General features: G+C 51.2%; 4 protein-coding genes and 1 non-coding gene across 5 annotated transcripts; 2 read left to right on the top strand and 3 right to left on the bottom strand.

Moving 5' to 3' along the window:
* The first annotated feature begins 704 nt into the window (after positions 1–704).
* Positions 705–815, top strand: ALT_t004. Its single transcript has 2 exons — positions 705–742; positions 772–815. It is a non-coding gene; the product is annotated as a tRNA-Leu (tRNA).
* Positions 816–1,217: 402 nt separating this feature from the next.
* Positions 1,218–6,838, bottom strand: ALT_0159 (uncharacterized protein; the record flags this gene model as incomplete). Its single annotated transcript, XM_089598930.1, has 7 exons — positions 1,218–2,548; positions 2,608–2,873; positions 4,312–4,448; positions 4,514–4,708; positions 4,792–5,022; positions 5,297–6,148; positions 6,212–6,838. The coding sequence occupies 7 exons, from the start codon at positions 6,836–6,838 to the stop codon at positions 1,218–1,220; spliced, it is 3,639 nt and encodes a 1,212-aa protein (XP_089456594.1).
* A 751-nt stretch (positions 6,839–7,589) lies between these two features.
* Positions 7,590–8,211, bottom strand: ALT_0158 (putative arsenate reductase (Arc2); the record flags this gene model as incomplete). The annotated part of the gene is made up of 3 exons (XM_033561519.2): positions 7,590–7,786; positions 7,876–7,990; positions 8,047–8,211. The coding sequence occupies 3 exons, from the start codon at positions 8,209–8,211 to the stop codon at positions 7,590–7,592; spliced, it is 477 nt and encodes a 158-aa protein (XP_033417410.1).
* Positions 8,212–8,813: 602 nt separating this feature from the next.
* On the bottom strand, positions 8,814–12,887 carry ALT_0157 (DDB1/RSE1 family protein; the record flags this gene model as incomplete). The annotated part of the gene is made up of 4 exons (XM_033561520.1): positions 8,814–8,840; positions 8,899–10,183; positions 10,388–12,461; positions 12,644–12,887. The coding sequence occupies 4 exons, from the start codon at positions 12,885–12,887 to the stop codon at positions 8,814–8,816; spliced, it is 3,630 nt and encodes a 1,209-aa protein (XP_033417411.1).
* Positions 12,888–13,515: 628 nt separating this feature from the next.
* On the top strand, positions 13,516–15,001 carry ALT_0156 (ubiquitin domain-containing protein DSK2; the record flags this gene model as incomplete). Its single annotated transcript, XM_033561521.2, has 2 exons — positions 13,516–13,980; positions 14,054–15,001. 2 exons carry the CDS (start codon positions 13,516–13,518, stop codon positions 14,999–15,001), a joined length of 1,413 nt encoding a protein of 470 aa, XP_033417412.2.
* Positions 15,002–15,334: the final 333 nt, after the last annotated feature.

The raw sequence follows: 15,334 nt of genomic DNA, 5'->3' as shown, positions 1-15,334 counted from the left end.
GAGCTGTTTTATATGGGCTGTGAGAATCTGGCCATGTTGCTGCAATCCTCTTTCTGACATGCATATACACAGCCGTGTTGCGCTCAATGGCCTAAGATCGGGGGGTGGCTCACGCAGAGGAGCATCCACCCCACCATGTGAGATTTCTCTCTCATCTCTGTAGATAGATGATAGGATCAGAGGGCGTCAATTATGCCGAAGATTCAGCCTCCCTGTCACCGACATGCTATTCCTGGCCTAATTGTTTTCAGCATGGCTCTCAGAGCCTCTCAATTTCCTCTCGCCGTAAGCACTAACCACAAAGTGGACGGCAGGGCAGCATTTATGTAGATAAAATGGCTATCTCAGTACTCGGAACTAAGTCTTGATGAGGGAACATCAAAACCATACTTCCAAACCGGAGGCAGAGCTGAGCACCAGGGGTTGCGATGAACAATAGCATTTAGCTCACTCCGGAAGTGTATATTCAACCAGGAGCACACGCACATTGTAAGGTTACACACCTTAGAAAGAGCATGTCGGAATTTAACAGGTAAGAAGTTGTGTGATCCCAGATTGATCTTTCAAAATAGAGACTGGATGTGTCCCAACTCCTGAGCGTTATTGTTCCCAAGTGGAAATACTCTATGAGCAATTGGGATTTAACGAATAATCAGTCTGGCGCAGGCTAATATAGCATAAAATGGAGAGTAGAATTACCTAATGGCAAGGTGTCCGAGTGGTCTAAGGAGCACGGTTCAGGAACTGGACCTATAAACTGATTCATCAGTTTCCGTGTCTCGCAAGGGGCGTGGGTTCGAATCCCACCCTTGTCATTATCTTTTTTTTAGTTCTTCTTTTTTCACAGAACTAACTATATTCGTTTTGCTTATTGGAATTGCCCATGATGAGGGAATTATAGACGATACATAGGGGTTACTTTGACGCTGTGACCATTGCAGAAAACCTTGGTAGCGTACGTGGAAGCGAGCAGTTCCCTACTTACTCCAAGTACAACAGGTTTGTCAGATGATAACATGAGATCGATTATATTATTATAGGAATACAAAGCAAAATATTCCAACATAAGCCAATCTAACAACTATTCCATGTGCAGCGCCCAAACTTTTGTAGCAAACATCAATCTATGGTATCAAGATGTCAATGGGTATATCATACAAGCAATCAAAAACGCCATGCAATTAGTAATGTTCATCATATCACTCCTTTTTCAATCATCAACCAGCGGCAACTCGCCGGGGTTGCTCGCTCGCCAGCAACGGCGCCCGGAGGGCGGTATACTCGGGCGGTGGCGCGATGTGGTTCGACTGCGCTCGAGGAAACGCCTCGTAGGAGGTGATGGACGGGGGCGCAACGTTGCGAGGGCTGAAGAACTCGGCGTCTACCTCTTCCAGAGTGATCTCGTGGACCCCGTACTTGGGGCGCGTATCTGCCTTGGGCTGGCAGGTGAGCTGAAGTGGAACGCGAAGGGAGGCGGTGGGAGTCAGGATGTTGGCGTTGGGAGTGTGGTACGAGATACTCAGGTCGAGGGCGTACATGCGGGAGACGAGGCAGGAGTGGAAGGTCGGAACAAAGGCCTTGGACGCGGGGAGGGAGACGGGCACCACCACCGAGGCGGTATAGTAGGTGCTCCCCGAGAAAGAGGCCGAGGGTCCGGTGAGCGACTCGGACGAGGAGGTAGACTCCAATGAGCTCCGGCGGACCGGGCTCGAGACCGAGTGCTTCGTCCACTGGGCCGAGGCGACGCAGAGGGTAGACAGAGGCACGGTCTCCGTGTAGACACTCTTCCCGGCCTGCGCCCACATGGTCGCCGACAGGGCGGAGGGGTAGTCTTCCCAGGGGACAGCGGCGTAGTATGTCGATACGCGCAGTCTACTCCAGACGCTGCCGAGCCGGGGCGGCGCTTCGTTGCCGACCGGATCGAAGCGCAGGTGGATGGTGGCCACTGTCCCGACAGACTCCTTGGTCTCGTCCTGGGGCGCAGTCAGTTGGACAGGCTTCGGTTGCGAGGCGGCCACAACCAAGCGGCCCAGCTTGCCGCGCATGAGTCCGCGCTTGACATCCTTCTCTTTGCGGGTGCAGTAGACGTCGTCGCCGTCGAAGACGTTGAGTGGCGGCTCCTCGTCGACGGTAGGGATGATGCGCACTTTTTTCCCCGCCGAGGCGAGGGGCTTGCGCGCGGCGGTCTCACCGGCGGGCTTGCGGTTCAAGACAACCCGGATCATGTACGAGATCTGGCACATCTCGGGCACCATGTCATCCAGCAGGGTCTTTCCGTTACTGGCGAGCATGGGGTCCCCCAGGGTCGGGGGCAGCAATGTGTGGGACCGCTCCACATGGGCGTTGGTCTTGGAGTGGGTGCAGACATGGGGCAGCAGACGCTCGGGGACGACGAAGGTGAAGGGGAACTGGTAGGAGCGTCCACTCTCAAGAATGCGGGGAGTTGGGTATGCGGCGTCATCAATGGGCTGGCGCAGCTTGAGGAATGTCTGATAAGCCCCTGTGCGGCCGGGGTAGGCGGCTCGCTCGACCGACGTTCTTGCTGTTCCTATTCTCGTCTGTTAGCAAGCATGCAACCCTGGCACCTGACGGGGGGGGAAGTCGCACCTTCGAAAGTGATTTCGACGTCCTCAAAGCGCGTGTCATGGTCTACTCGGATGGTCACAGTTCCTTCGATGTGGTCCTTGGTGGTATACGAGCTGACCAGTCCTTCTGTCTGATTGGCAAGGTCGATCTGGACCTTGGGGCGAGAGCGTCCAGTCAGCGACTCCAGGGAGCTAGATCCCCGAGTGATAATCGAAGCCGCCATTTGAGAGAGCTGGTCAATCGAGCGGACGAAGTATAGAGAGACGCAGCAGCGCAGTTCGATCTGTCTGTATAGGAAAGAAAAGTGCAGACGCAACAGTCAAGGGATCACGCAAGTTATATTTATTCCGATCACAAAATAATAAAAAAAGGAAAGCGACGGAAATTCCCGCGGAAGCTATGACTGGAGAATCCAGGGATGGGGTGACGGAAGTATTGCTGTTGAGTAATGGAAAAGAGCAGCAGTGGAGCCCTGAGGGTCTCTGATAGTTCTATACAAGAAGTAGTATAAAAAATAGACGAGCTGGAATTACAACAGGGAGCAAGGGAAACAACGTATGTTTATAAAAGCGAGGAGAAACACCCCTCTGCATGTTCAAAATTAAGAACTAACATGGATTGCTAAGCATAGACGAACGTTTGTGAGTCATTTGCATCAAGAAAGTTTGAATTCCATACTCCTTTGGAGGTGAAGAAGTATGGAAATGCAGCAATACGGGGAAACGATCAGCCATCGATTGCGACATCACATCTGGACTGACCGACTCCATCATCGAAGGGATGGATCATGAGAACATCAGCCAGAGAAAGCCACCGAGCACGTGTTGATCTCGAGACAACTTCCCGATTGATGGATGGCCGATGAGATACTAGTAGTACCAAACTATACTTGGATCATTGTGATGAAGGAACAAGAAGTTGGGAGAAAAAAGAAGCATTATCCACCTGCAATGGGAGGCAGCTCTGATTGGCCAGTTTGGAGGAAATGACTAATGCTCAGTCTGCGCCCTTGCAATGACAAGAAATGACACGCCTCTGCTCGTATTCTCTTTCTTGAAATTGAGTACACTGCTGAAATAATGCAAGACGTAGAAGATTACAAATATCAGAGAATGACGACATCTGATGATGATGAAGAAGAAGAAGAGAATCAATAGATAGAACAGTGATCAACCTGGTCTGTTCAGCATATACTTAGTATGATGATCATGCAACAATGATTGATTGTCTTCCATTATTGCTTCACTATTTGTTCCACATGGGGATGATTTTCCCAAGTTTGTCAATAGGATTGTAATGAGGACCTTGATACCAGTATCGAATACAGTACCAAGACTTTTTCCAACTTGGTTTGCGCCTTTCCTTGACACCTTGCAAAGAGCAGTAAGACTCCTCGGCTGGTTTGTGGCTGCAGTGCACGCCCTTTGATGCGCCCTACCGGACTAGCTTGGAACACGTACACGGGTCCGGCTAAATAAAAACGTCAAAATACGCATTGGCATCAATTCTGGTCTCCCGCCTGATAATAACATGAAAATATTTGATAACTTGGCTCAATTCCTGACTGCTTTTGAGAAATTCAACTGTTTTACTTCTTATCTTTCTCTATGATCAAAGACGAGGATAACCGAGCGAAATTCTAGAATTGGCTCTATGGGGGCTACTCCAGTTCTATCCGCTCTTAGCCGAAGTATAGACCACCGAACTGCGTCTCCGATTCAGCACCTGCATATAAAAGTCTGAGACTGGACGGTTTTCCGATCACGCCAGGTGCCGACTTCCAGCTCGGCGGAGTTGGGTCCCGTCTCCCCAGCCTTTCCGTCCGGTGGATCCCCCGAATCTGGGTTTGGAAGGACGACAGACTGAAAATATTAAATCATTGCCCCTGTTGAGCGGCCATCAGTCGATATCGACCTGCGGTGCTCACCCGCATCTTCTTCCCATACATCTCCATCGGAATGATGGTCATGGTGATTGCCAGACTGATAAACCCAATCCGCAGGCGATGAACATGTCGGTCAATCCGCTGCGCTGCATCCAAGGCGAGATAGCAAAGGGAACTCCGATGCTGATGGGGTTGCGTAGAAACGTAACGCCTGTGAAGGCAGGCATCTCCGGTGAACTAGCACCGGACCCCTAATCAGAATAGCCCATGCAGAAGCAAGGAAAAGGGATGGGCTTACATCAGGCATAGCTGTCAATCACCGGCCTCAAAGCTGCATCGCTAATACTTCCCAGTCCGAATCCCAATAAAGCGCCGCCGATACTCGGCCAGATCCAGAGCTTGTGATCGAGTTCATGGTGGCCTGCCGTATTCGTCTGCACCCTACTCGCAGGATAATCAAGATCGGGCTTGCAATCCGCCTTGGGGTTGTCCACGGAGACCTGCTGAGCATCCCCAGCAAGTCCCGCGGAAGCGTCCACGCCTTCAATGACCTTAAGAGTATTTTGTCTCCTCGTAGAGAAACATGAACAGAACAGAAACAATCACATTACAGATCCCCAGTGTCGGATAGGATGCCCGCCATCCTTGTTGTATTGCTTGAGTCCCAGCCGCCATGGGAGAGGGGAAGGTCCATAATTCCCATAACCTCAAAGAGATGCTCACGGAACAGGCCATATCGTTCCACTACCGGATTAAATATAAATAAGATGATATCCCATCAACATCGCGAGGCAGAATAGATTTCTTGATCCTCTTCTCAGTTACCAGCATCTGCTCTGGAAACCAGGAGAGGTCTGCGGATTCTGTCTCGAGCAGTTCATCGTCATAAGCAAGCAGCATCGTTCCCAGAGCTTTTCCGCACAGCCATGCATAAACCATGCCTTCCCCTGAAAATCCAGCAGAGACCCATTCGGCTCCTTGGCCTTTCTCTTTCTGTTTCCTTTCAGTCAAAGACACAGGAAGTTGCCCTACCCATGGGAAGCCGTCTGCGCTGAAGCCCATATTTCCTGTCCACATCTTCTCCACACTGGGACCCGGGACGCTGCCCCAGTTCTCGCGACCAAAAATAGCACTCAACGCACCGGAGAGATGGATATCAGCGTACAGGCTCAGCCCCGAGTCGGTGGAAACACCAAAATCGCCAACACCACCGAGCTCGCCTTGAGCCAATCCGCCTCCGAACATCATCATGTCGCCTGCCTCGGACGGTGGTAGCTGAGTTAGGTAGTCGAATCCCCGTTCATATTTAAAAATCCAAGAATGCTCGGTTCCCTGATTGCGGAACTTGCTTCCCGGTGTCTGGGCAGACATTTGCCCCCGGACTGGGTAAATACGGCCTCTCAATCCGGGAACAAGGTGGCCAACGTGAGCGTTGGTACAGTGAACGACATGACGAGCGCGGATAGTGCCCCTGGTCGTTTCAATCGAATATCGCAACGAAGTGGCCTCTTCAACCGTAACATCACGAATAGATGTCACCGGTGTATTTGATACAATCCGCAGATCATGGGGGAATTCGGCGCGCAAGTGAGCCAAAATGCCAGTGACAAACCTGTATGGCCAGATAGCACCAGCCGGACCAGCAACGATACCTCGAGCATGAGGGAGGCAAAATTCCTGCACATTCAGCAAATGCAAACCCAGGTGAGACTACTGGGTAAAAGAAAATCTGTAACCCACTTTTGGAATCTCATTTCCTTCATATGCTCTCCACTCGACGGTTTCGTCAGGTAAACACTCTTTCAAGCGTTGCAGGCGAGATAAAGCCCGCTTCCAGCCTCTCTCATCAAAATACACACATAGAAACTGGACCTTTCTCACTTGAGTCTCCTCCGTCAGTCCATACTCATCAGCGGTCTTCAGGATCTCCTGCAGATGAGCCATTCGAAACTTCACGATCTTCTTGGCTGCTTCAAGGCCATGCGCTGCTTCGAGGGCTGCAAATTCTTCCGCTGTCTCAAGTATATGACCGCCGTTGCGGCCAGTGGCACCACTACAGACATCGCGCGCTTCCAAGATAACAACAGCCGGTCGAGGTTTAGTCTCCTTCCCAGGCTTGCGGGACTTCAGCAGAGTTCTTGCGATAGAGGTTCCAGTCACCCCAGAACCGATGATGACTACTTCTGCCTCAGATGGCAACTCAGTAGACTGCGCCCGGGCAACTTCGGGATGTGGATTTCTGAGCCAGAAAGAAGACGTCGGGTGAGTTGAAGGTAGACCGGGATCGGAAAAAGCACGGTCGAGCGCCTGTTGCCGATCTTCAATCGGAACTGCGGGGTTGGAGAGTATAGCTCGAGCGAAGGCCATGATGAGAGCTGATATTGGGTCAGTGCTCGGGGCGCAACTAGTTTGCAGCGGGAACACGGAGTTTATCAGGCTGTCAAGTAGAAGTAGCTGCGGTTCAAGCATGCAACTAGCGAGGGCCATCCTATCGGGCCATTTGATGCTACTGCATGGTTCCAACTAATCAGAATGGATGGATCTGAGTCTTTGTATGTCTGTACTAGAGACGAGCACCCTGGCTGATATCATATGCTTGATTACCAAGGGTCCACCTGCCTTATATGGCAGTAAGCTTGACCCCACATCGGAGGAGGATCATCGTAACCATCTCGGATACGATATCGTGCGCCAGAAACAGACGCCACCGGTCGAGTTGCTCTTATATAGTGTCTCTTCATTTGGACCTTTCGAAGATCTAAGGTGTGAGATTGTAGCTCGTTTTGAGCTGCTTATTTGAAAGATTGCCCCACGACGAGTCAAACTACAATTCAGACATCGTCTCCCACATCATGGACGCCCAGATTGCTGGTACTCCCGGTAATGCCTCTGGCCTAATCGCCCGCAAATGCGACGACCGGGCCTGGCGTTCCTCCATTATCTTGCATTCATTGCCAAAGAAGAGATTCCCAGGTCATCACGCCCCGTTTCCAGTATGAAAAGTGTCTCTGGCATAATAAACGAAGATATCGGATCGTAGTATCGCTATCATTCTATATATATATATATATATATATACCCACATCTCACCCATATCCTCAAGCGTACCTCCTCTGCCTCACTTCAACTCAATCCCATTCTTCTGCCAAATCTGAGCATCAAACCCCTCCATCAACTCCCTATACTCCTCCCCAGCACCAACCCACCCCTTAATCCCACCCTGCAGCACCAAGCTCTCAATCGACCCATCTTTCTGGTCCTCAAGGTAATCCGCAAACCAATTCGCAGCTCGAGTTCCCCTCCCCGCCGAAGAGCCTATATCAGCATGAGCAATCAAACAATCCATCCACAAGTCAAGCACATCCTGCGCGCCTGCGCATCCTGCAAAGACTAAAACCACATACCGCAATACCAAATAATGTACTTCACCCCTCCCGCCCGGAGAAGATTATACACCGTCGGCAGAGAATAATACAAGCTCTGAGCGGGCAGATTCAGCGAGCCCTTGATCGTTCCTCCCTGCGTTATGGTCAGTACAATTACAGCTGCAGTGAGAGAGACGGCAAGCAACTCACTTCGTGGTCATTCCGGCGCAGATCAACGAGCACGTAGTCCTTTCCCGCCTGCTTGCCCTCGCGCATCCACTGGAGCATTTCTTCACGGGAGATGCTGCGGGCGGTGTTGCGGGGTGCTGGGAAGGCGGCGTGCCAAGGTTGTTCTGTGGGTGGTTGGGCGGACATGATGTATGCGTTATCCTCTCGGATGGTGTTTGGATTAGTGGTGATTTACTTTACTGAAAAGAAGAAGAGGATGACAAAGGATGGAACAGCTCAGGGCAACCTAACTGATTGAGAAGACATGGGATAGACTATGAGGGGCACCAGCCAATCAGCGTGCGCGAGCTACATTCATCTACTTCGCTACTTACTTTTTAAAGACTGCAGTTTCTACGGAATAGGAATCGTGATATGGAAGATATGCGAATATGGCAAAGATGTCTTGTCATTATGAATAAGAGCTACGAGACTGTCCCGACTGATAAATTACGATTCAATATCCGTGGTGCATACCGGACAAAACCGTACTCAAAGATCGTCGAGGGCAAAACCTCATTCTCGTCTCATACAGACATGCATATGAAAATGCAGGCTGCATCCAGCTCAAGATCAACCGAGTGAAGCAGAAGACCGAGCGAGGCAAGAGACATCCGCCTACAGATTGCATGTATGCTTCGGAACCGGAAGACTGATATAAAATCTGTACATATGCTTATCTAGCATGATCGTCATTGGGTATCTATAGACCCTCGCACACAGACGCCGGAATTGCCATCAGAGAATTATTAGTACGCCACCCTCGTCCGCATATCCTAGGTATATAGTTAGTGAAAACCATCCAGAAATAACGTCGGAAATGGGTTGACTTACCGAGATCTTCCGCTCAATCTCCCTGACGGAACGATCCAGTTCCGCTGCAATCATCATCTTCGTGTCATTAGGCAATAAGAAATACATTTCGCACAGATCTCCATCAATCACACCCTTGACTGGTGCATAATAGCTGCGATAGATGAGATGATCCCGTCCAGCGAGGGGTGGGCACTGTGATGCTAGTTGCATCTCTAGATTCTGGAAAAAGTCCACATCCTCGCGGCTCACAAAAGGCACAAGCATGCCAATTGTACCCTGAAACCCGGTCCACACAAGGATGTCTCGTCCACCTGCCACTAGTTGTGTCTTGTGTAAGCTGGTCGGGATATCCTGTGTGTAGGTGTGGATCATCAGATCCAGGCGATTCGGCGTGCCATGCAGATAACCGCGCTCATGAATCAGATGCGCTCCCGATCCGTCCTCGTCCGCCTCCTCTGAGACCTTCTTAGGACAGCGGACGAGCCACAGGTTACCGAATTTGTCACCACCGGCAACAGTCTCGTAGTCTACCATGGTGGTGCTCGTCGTCCAGCGAGAGACGGAATCATCAACGAAAGGAATCAAAACGTTCTCCTGGTACTTGTATACGACATACGTCACGCTTTCGCGAACGTCGCTGACGATAATCCGGCTACCTTGTGTCTGAAGGCCAACAATTGTCTTTGACACAACAGGAGCCTGACATTTTCGGAGCAGTTGTTTCATTCCCAGGTCGTAGATCCGAAGGGTAGAGCCGATGCCGGCAAGAAGACGTCCCTGGAATCCGAGGAGAGCAAGAGGCGGCTCTTCAACCTTCGTCTTGTGAATGAACTCCAGCTCCTTCCCATCTTCTTGGAACCTGTAAATGTGGATGAAACCCCCGGCTGATGAGGGAGGGTTGACAATCATATCCTTGGCCGTTCCCACCACCAGGAAAGTTTCATCGTCCTGGCTAGAGAAGGGTACGGCTGCCATGCTGACGGCGGCCTCGTTCTCCTCGAGTTCAATCGTCGAAATCACCGCTTTGGCATCTAGGGGATCGACGATTTGAATGCAAGACGCCCAGTGACCTGTAGCCCGTGGATAGCCGAACTCTTCGGGCGGAAGAACATTTGTCTCGCCATTGCGCGCCTTGGAATCTTCAATCAATCTGGCTCTCGTAGCCGGCGATAGGACATTGTTGTCCGACTCAATAACATAGAACAATGGCTGTTCTGGATGCTTAAGCAGACGACGGGGCGTGTTTGAAAGAGGAATGGACTCCTGCAGTATGTTGTTGTCCAACTTCTCGATAGAGAAAATCCTGTCATCGCGTGAACGAGTTAGTCAAATGTATCGAGTGAGACATTGTTTGACAATTGAAATGTGTATGGTGCAGTGATCTCAGTAGGAACAATTGGAGATATAAACTTTAAAAGAGATGATCCACATGAACTTTCGGATTAAAGTTCTCATCATACGATCACAAAGGAGAAGTGAACAAGCGAGTAAAAAGGGAAGAACATACCGAAGATTTTGTGCCTGGATACCAACCATGCCTTCAACACACTGCTCACTGGAGAAATTCCAGCCCCATTCCAAGCCCACGTAATCCAACGGGGTGAGCATGAAACCTTTTGTCTGGGTGTCGGAGTAGCCCAGCCATGGTCGGGAGCTGAGCGCGAGAACGGCCGTTTGTCCCTTGACCGAAACACGGAATAGCTTCACTGGCTTGGCTCCCAGGAAACGGGTACGAGTATCGGAAAGTTCGCCAGTCACCTCGTCGAGAACAGTACGGAGGTAGACACCGGAGTAGAGGCCAATGTGCAAGTACAGTGTCGTACCTCCCGAGCTTGAATCGGCCATTGACATGATGTTCAACGCAGATGGAGCCGAGGTAAGAGCCTGGACTGACTTATTCTCCAAGGTCGAGTCGGGATCCAAGCTCAGAATGCGGACAGTAGAGTCGTCACATCCGACAGCCAAGAAAGAACTTCTCACACGCCCTTCAGGAACCTCGCCTAAACTGAGGCATGTTACTGTACCAGACATCTGGCGTCTCTCATCGTATTCAGCGAGCGTTCCATCGGCATCCATCTCGAAGTACACGATTTCACCTGAACTGAGGGCAACCGCTACCTGACGCTCATTTGTCGCAGCGGCGACAATCGAACGATGTTGAGGAGCGGGCCACTCATTGACACGCCGGTCTGCAAGGATATGGCGAATGCCCCTCGGGTGAACCTGAATCAGCGAATCCTCACCGAGCTGCTGAACAGCCAAAGTAGGTGCAGTGGAAAGAAAGCCGGTGTCGGTAACTTCTTCAACTGTCTCACCGATGCTGAGAACCAAAGTACCGTTTGCGAAAGAAAGAATAATGTAAGCGTCAAACTCATCGGCACGAGTCAACTTGGTCGTCCACACAGCAGAAGGCACACTGGGGAGCTCCGATTCCACGATCTCTGAGACTTCCAGACCGTGCTTGAGGGTCCTGAAGCTGCTCCGGGCGCCAGTGCCGGACACAGTGTAAATTTGAGGAGCGTCGTCCTCGTTCAGATTCACAATCTTACTATCGATCAAAGGGTTGAGAGAGTTGAGTGTCTCAACGAGGTTGAGGTTCTCCGCTCCTCTCGGTCGGAAAAAGACCGGCTCGTAGGGAAGAGAGGGATCCGCAGGAAAGTTTTCGCTGCTAAATTCAGTCTCTTCGTCGTCGTCTCCCAGCTTCTCGAATTGGTAGAAGTGATGGTTTCCTGCTTCACTGGCAACGTAAAGGAAACCACTCTTCAGAATCAACAAATTGGACGCGACAGGAACTGTATCGAAGTATTTGATCTTCAACCTTCTAACCTCGCCAGTCAGTTGTCCGTTGTCATCCTCCACCATATCGATGGTAATCTTGAACAGGTCGCCATCTTCAGTCTGAAGAAGGAAGAAGAAAGCACCCCTCATCTTGTGCATGACGCCGGCGACGATAGAGCGCTTGCGGTCGGGGTTTTCTGTTGCACCAATGCGTCGAGGAATCGGGACTCTGAATGCATCTTGGTTTGAGTGCCGGTAGGTGATGTTATCCTCTGCACATACCAGGACACCACTGGGACCATCGGCACCTCCCGGCACCTGGAACAGCATAGATGCTGTGCGGTCAACAGGATCGGCCCACTTGCGAACAACATGATTCAGACCGAGATCAAGTTCATAGTACACAAGCAGTTTTTCGGACTCTTCGTACGCTCGACCAGTTGGATCCTGATCCGCCTCCGAATAGTCAACCTCAAGGGCCGCGAAGATGGGATTCTCGTAGCCAACGTCCAGAGCCGTCATCGCAAAGACCACTGTCTGCGGCTTGTGGGCCTCCAGAGGGGACGAAATCGTGAGCTCGGCCTGCGAGTTCCGATTCAGAACGTAAACGAGCTTATTCTTCTCCACAGAGGCAATCAAACAAGCTCTACCTTTTGGATCGACCGCAAGGTATTGACCAGGGACGACACGACGGACGCCGGACTTGCCGAAGGTCTCAAGATGGATACGGTTGAACCGATTCTGGGAGGGAACGTATTCAATGATCGTGATACGTCCCGAGTCCGAACCAATGATTATATAATCTATAAGCAATATTCTTTCAGCACAATTCAGAATCAACATCCAGTGTCAGCAATGCCGACCGGAGCACGTCCTGCTTCCATTAAGGTCGGCTCGGCAGATAAGGATCGTGCTGCCCGGGAAGCTTGACGAATCACTAAGTTGGTCTTGCGATTGGGGCAAGGAGGCTGAATGTCAAACATACCTTTACTGCTTCCAGCCAACCGAAAGGCTGCCAGAGAACGGATGATACCGAAGACATCCTGGGAATAGATTGGTGTAATCTTGCCCTGAGTCGGATCGGGACGATGAATCGTGAGCTTCGACCCTGACGCCGTCACGATCTGTTGCTCTTTAGTCCCTGCGAACTGGCCCAGAATAGCTTGTGTGATCGCAGTCGGAGGCTGGATCGTCAGGGAATACATGAACATGTTCGAAGTGGTAGCCATGGTGAACGATTAGGCTTTTCACAGCCCGAACCGAGGGTTGCGGTTTGCTAGTGTTTTACGACGCAAATGCAGTCAATTTGACTTTAGAATAGAATCAATCCCATTGCTGCAGCTTGAGAGATTGGAAAAGAGGACTCTCAGTTTCCGAGTGTCCTCAGAGAAGGGATTGGCAGCGGGGTTGGAAATACTTGCACGAGAAGAGCGAGTATTGCCCAACTGCGTCCTGAGGAGCCAGAAGTGAAAATTCAGCTCTGAAGGGAGAAAGAAGCTCCAGTCACGTGGGTTTGTACTGTTTGTCCCCATGCACGTGACATAGCTGTCAAGGTCCACGGCTGTTATGAGCTCAGTGCATCAATTCACCGGCCAAAGAAAGGCGGTCGATGGGATTCTGCCTGCTTCCACCTTACCAACCACTTACAGCCTAGAGGGGTCTCTCCTCATATCCAGCTTACAGATAGGCAGTCGGCTCTTCTGTCTCTCAATTTCATCATTTTACCTGTGTTGTGTCATATTCTCAGTCACACTTTGAATTTCTACCAACTATCCCTTTTCCTTGAGTGTGATCCCTCTCTGACAGCGCATCAGCTCTACCCTCCTCATACTCCTTCCCGCACCTCCATTACGTATTATGGCCGACGATACCGCCACGACTGAAGATTCGCCCATCACCTTCACAATCAAATCCTCCAATGACGCCAAATATACCCTCACTCTTCCTCTTTCTACTCAAGTCTCGGAGTTGAAACAGAAGCTCTCATCTTCCGAATATGCCGATACTCCAGCTGAACGTCAGCGTTTGATCTACTCTGGGAGAGTGCTCAAGGATAATGAGACTCTAGCCACTTACAAGATCAAAGATGGCCACACTGTCCATTTGGTAAAGAGCGCCGCTAGCAATCAGAGACAGGGTGGGTCTACGCAGAGTGCGGCTACATCTGCACCTGCTGGTACCTCGGCTGCTCCTGCAGCTGGTGCTGTGCCCACCAATCTCGCTGCCGGCACTGGGAACAACCCGCTCGCGGGCTTGACAGGTGCAAGATATGCTGGATTTGCACAGCTTCCAGGCGCTGGCATGTTTGGTCCAGATGGCGGGGTAAGTGCTTTTTTACTGTCGATTGAGGAGTTTAGCGTGCTTTTTGAGTTCAACGGCTGACTGATGCGTCTAGATGGGACCTCCTCCCGACGCCGAAAGCATGCTCAACATGCTTGAAAACCCCCAGTTTCAATCCACCATCAATGAAGCCCTGCAGAACCCAGCCATGATCGACATGATGATTCAACAAAACCCCATGTTGCGTGATATGGGTCCTGGAGTGCGGCAAATGATGCAGAGCCCTGAATTTCGCCGCATGCTCACCGATCCCAATTCTATCCGTCATATGTTGCAGATGCAGAGGGCGTTTGGTGGCGGCGGATTGGGCGGAGGTAGTGCGTTCCCAGCCCCTGGGGTGACCAACACGACGCCCGAGGAGAACAGAAACAACCAGGACAGCAACAATGCAAATGCGGCTGCAGCGGGCGTGCCTCCTTTCAACCCTTTCGCTCCTCCTGCGCTAGGAGCGGGCAATCCTTTCGCTGCTCTTTTCGGTGGAGCCCCACCAGCTTTCGGCGCCAACCCGTCAAGTACCTCGACAGCTGCAGGTGGCGAACAATCCCAAGGCACGCAAGGAGCAACTGGCAGCGCCACTGCTGGCAGCACAACTACCGGTGAGGGCCAGAACCAGCAGAATCTTCAGAATCCATTCAGTTTCTTGATGAACCCCGCCATGTTTGGAGCTACAGGTTCTCAGGCTGGGCAGGCCGGCTTAAATCCTTTCAATCCGCAGCAGAACCCCTTCCTTCGAGATCCCGCGCTGTTGTCGCAGATGATGCAGGCCATGGGAGCCCAAGGAGGTGCGACCGGTGCTAATCCTTTGGCGGCTCTTCTTGGAGGCGCCGGCCTTGGAAGCCCTCCGCCGCAGGACAATCGGCCGCCTGAGGAAAGATACGCGGACCAGCTTCGACAACTCAACGATATGGGCTTCTTTGAGTTCGAGAGAAATGTGGAAGCTCTGCGACGCTCAGGGGGCAGTGTTCAGGGTGCTGTAGAATATCTCCTGAGTCATCCTTCGTAATCTCTGGGACTTCTTGCGGTGCGCGATTCTCTCCTCTTTCCCTTCCGTCTGGTCGGTTCGCGGTGCATCGGCTGGATGTCTTTCATTTGCCAGCACAATCCAATCCTGTTGGCGGCTTCATCTTCTGTCTTCTTATTCTCGACACATCATCTTACGATTACCCCTCGGCGTATTAGTTTCCTCAAATGTGAAATAGCCTGATAGGCGACCGTTTGGACAGCTTAGTGTAACCTTTCAACTTCAGTTCCCAGATAAGACGGTAGACACGATAGACTTTCTGATTTGTTTGTGTATGGTCATAATCTCTCATGAAGCCGATTATTCAGCATTCTC

Source organism: Aspergillus lentulus (assembly GCF_001445615.1).
Source record: "Aspergillus lentulus DNA, contig: Alt01, strain: IFM 54703, whole genome shotgun sequence".
NCBI classification, from domain to species: Eukaryota; Fungi; Ascomycota; class Eurotiomycetes; order Eurotiales; family Aspergillaceae; genus Aspergillus; species Aspergillus lentulus.
The sequence above is the reverse complement of the archived record's forward strand: the minus strand, read 5'-3'. Positions and strand labels throughout refer to the sequence as shown.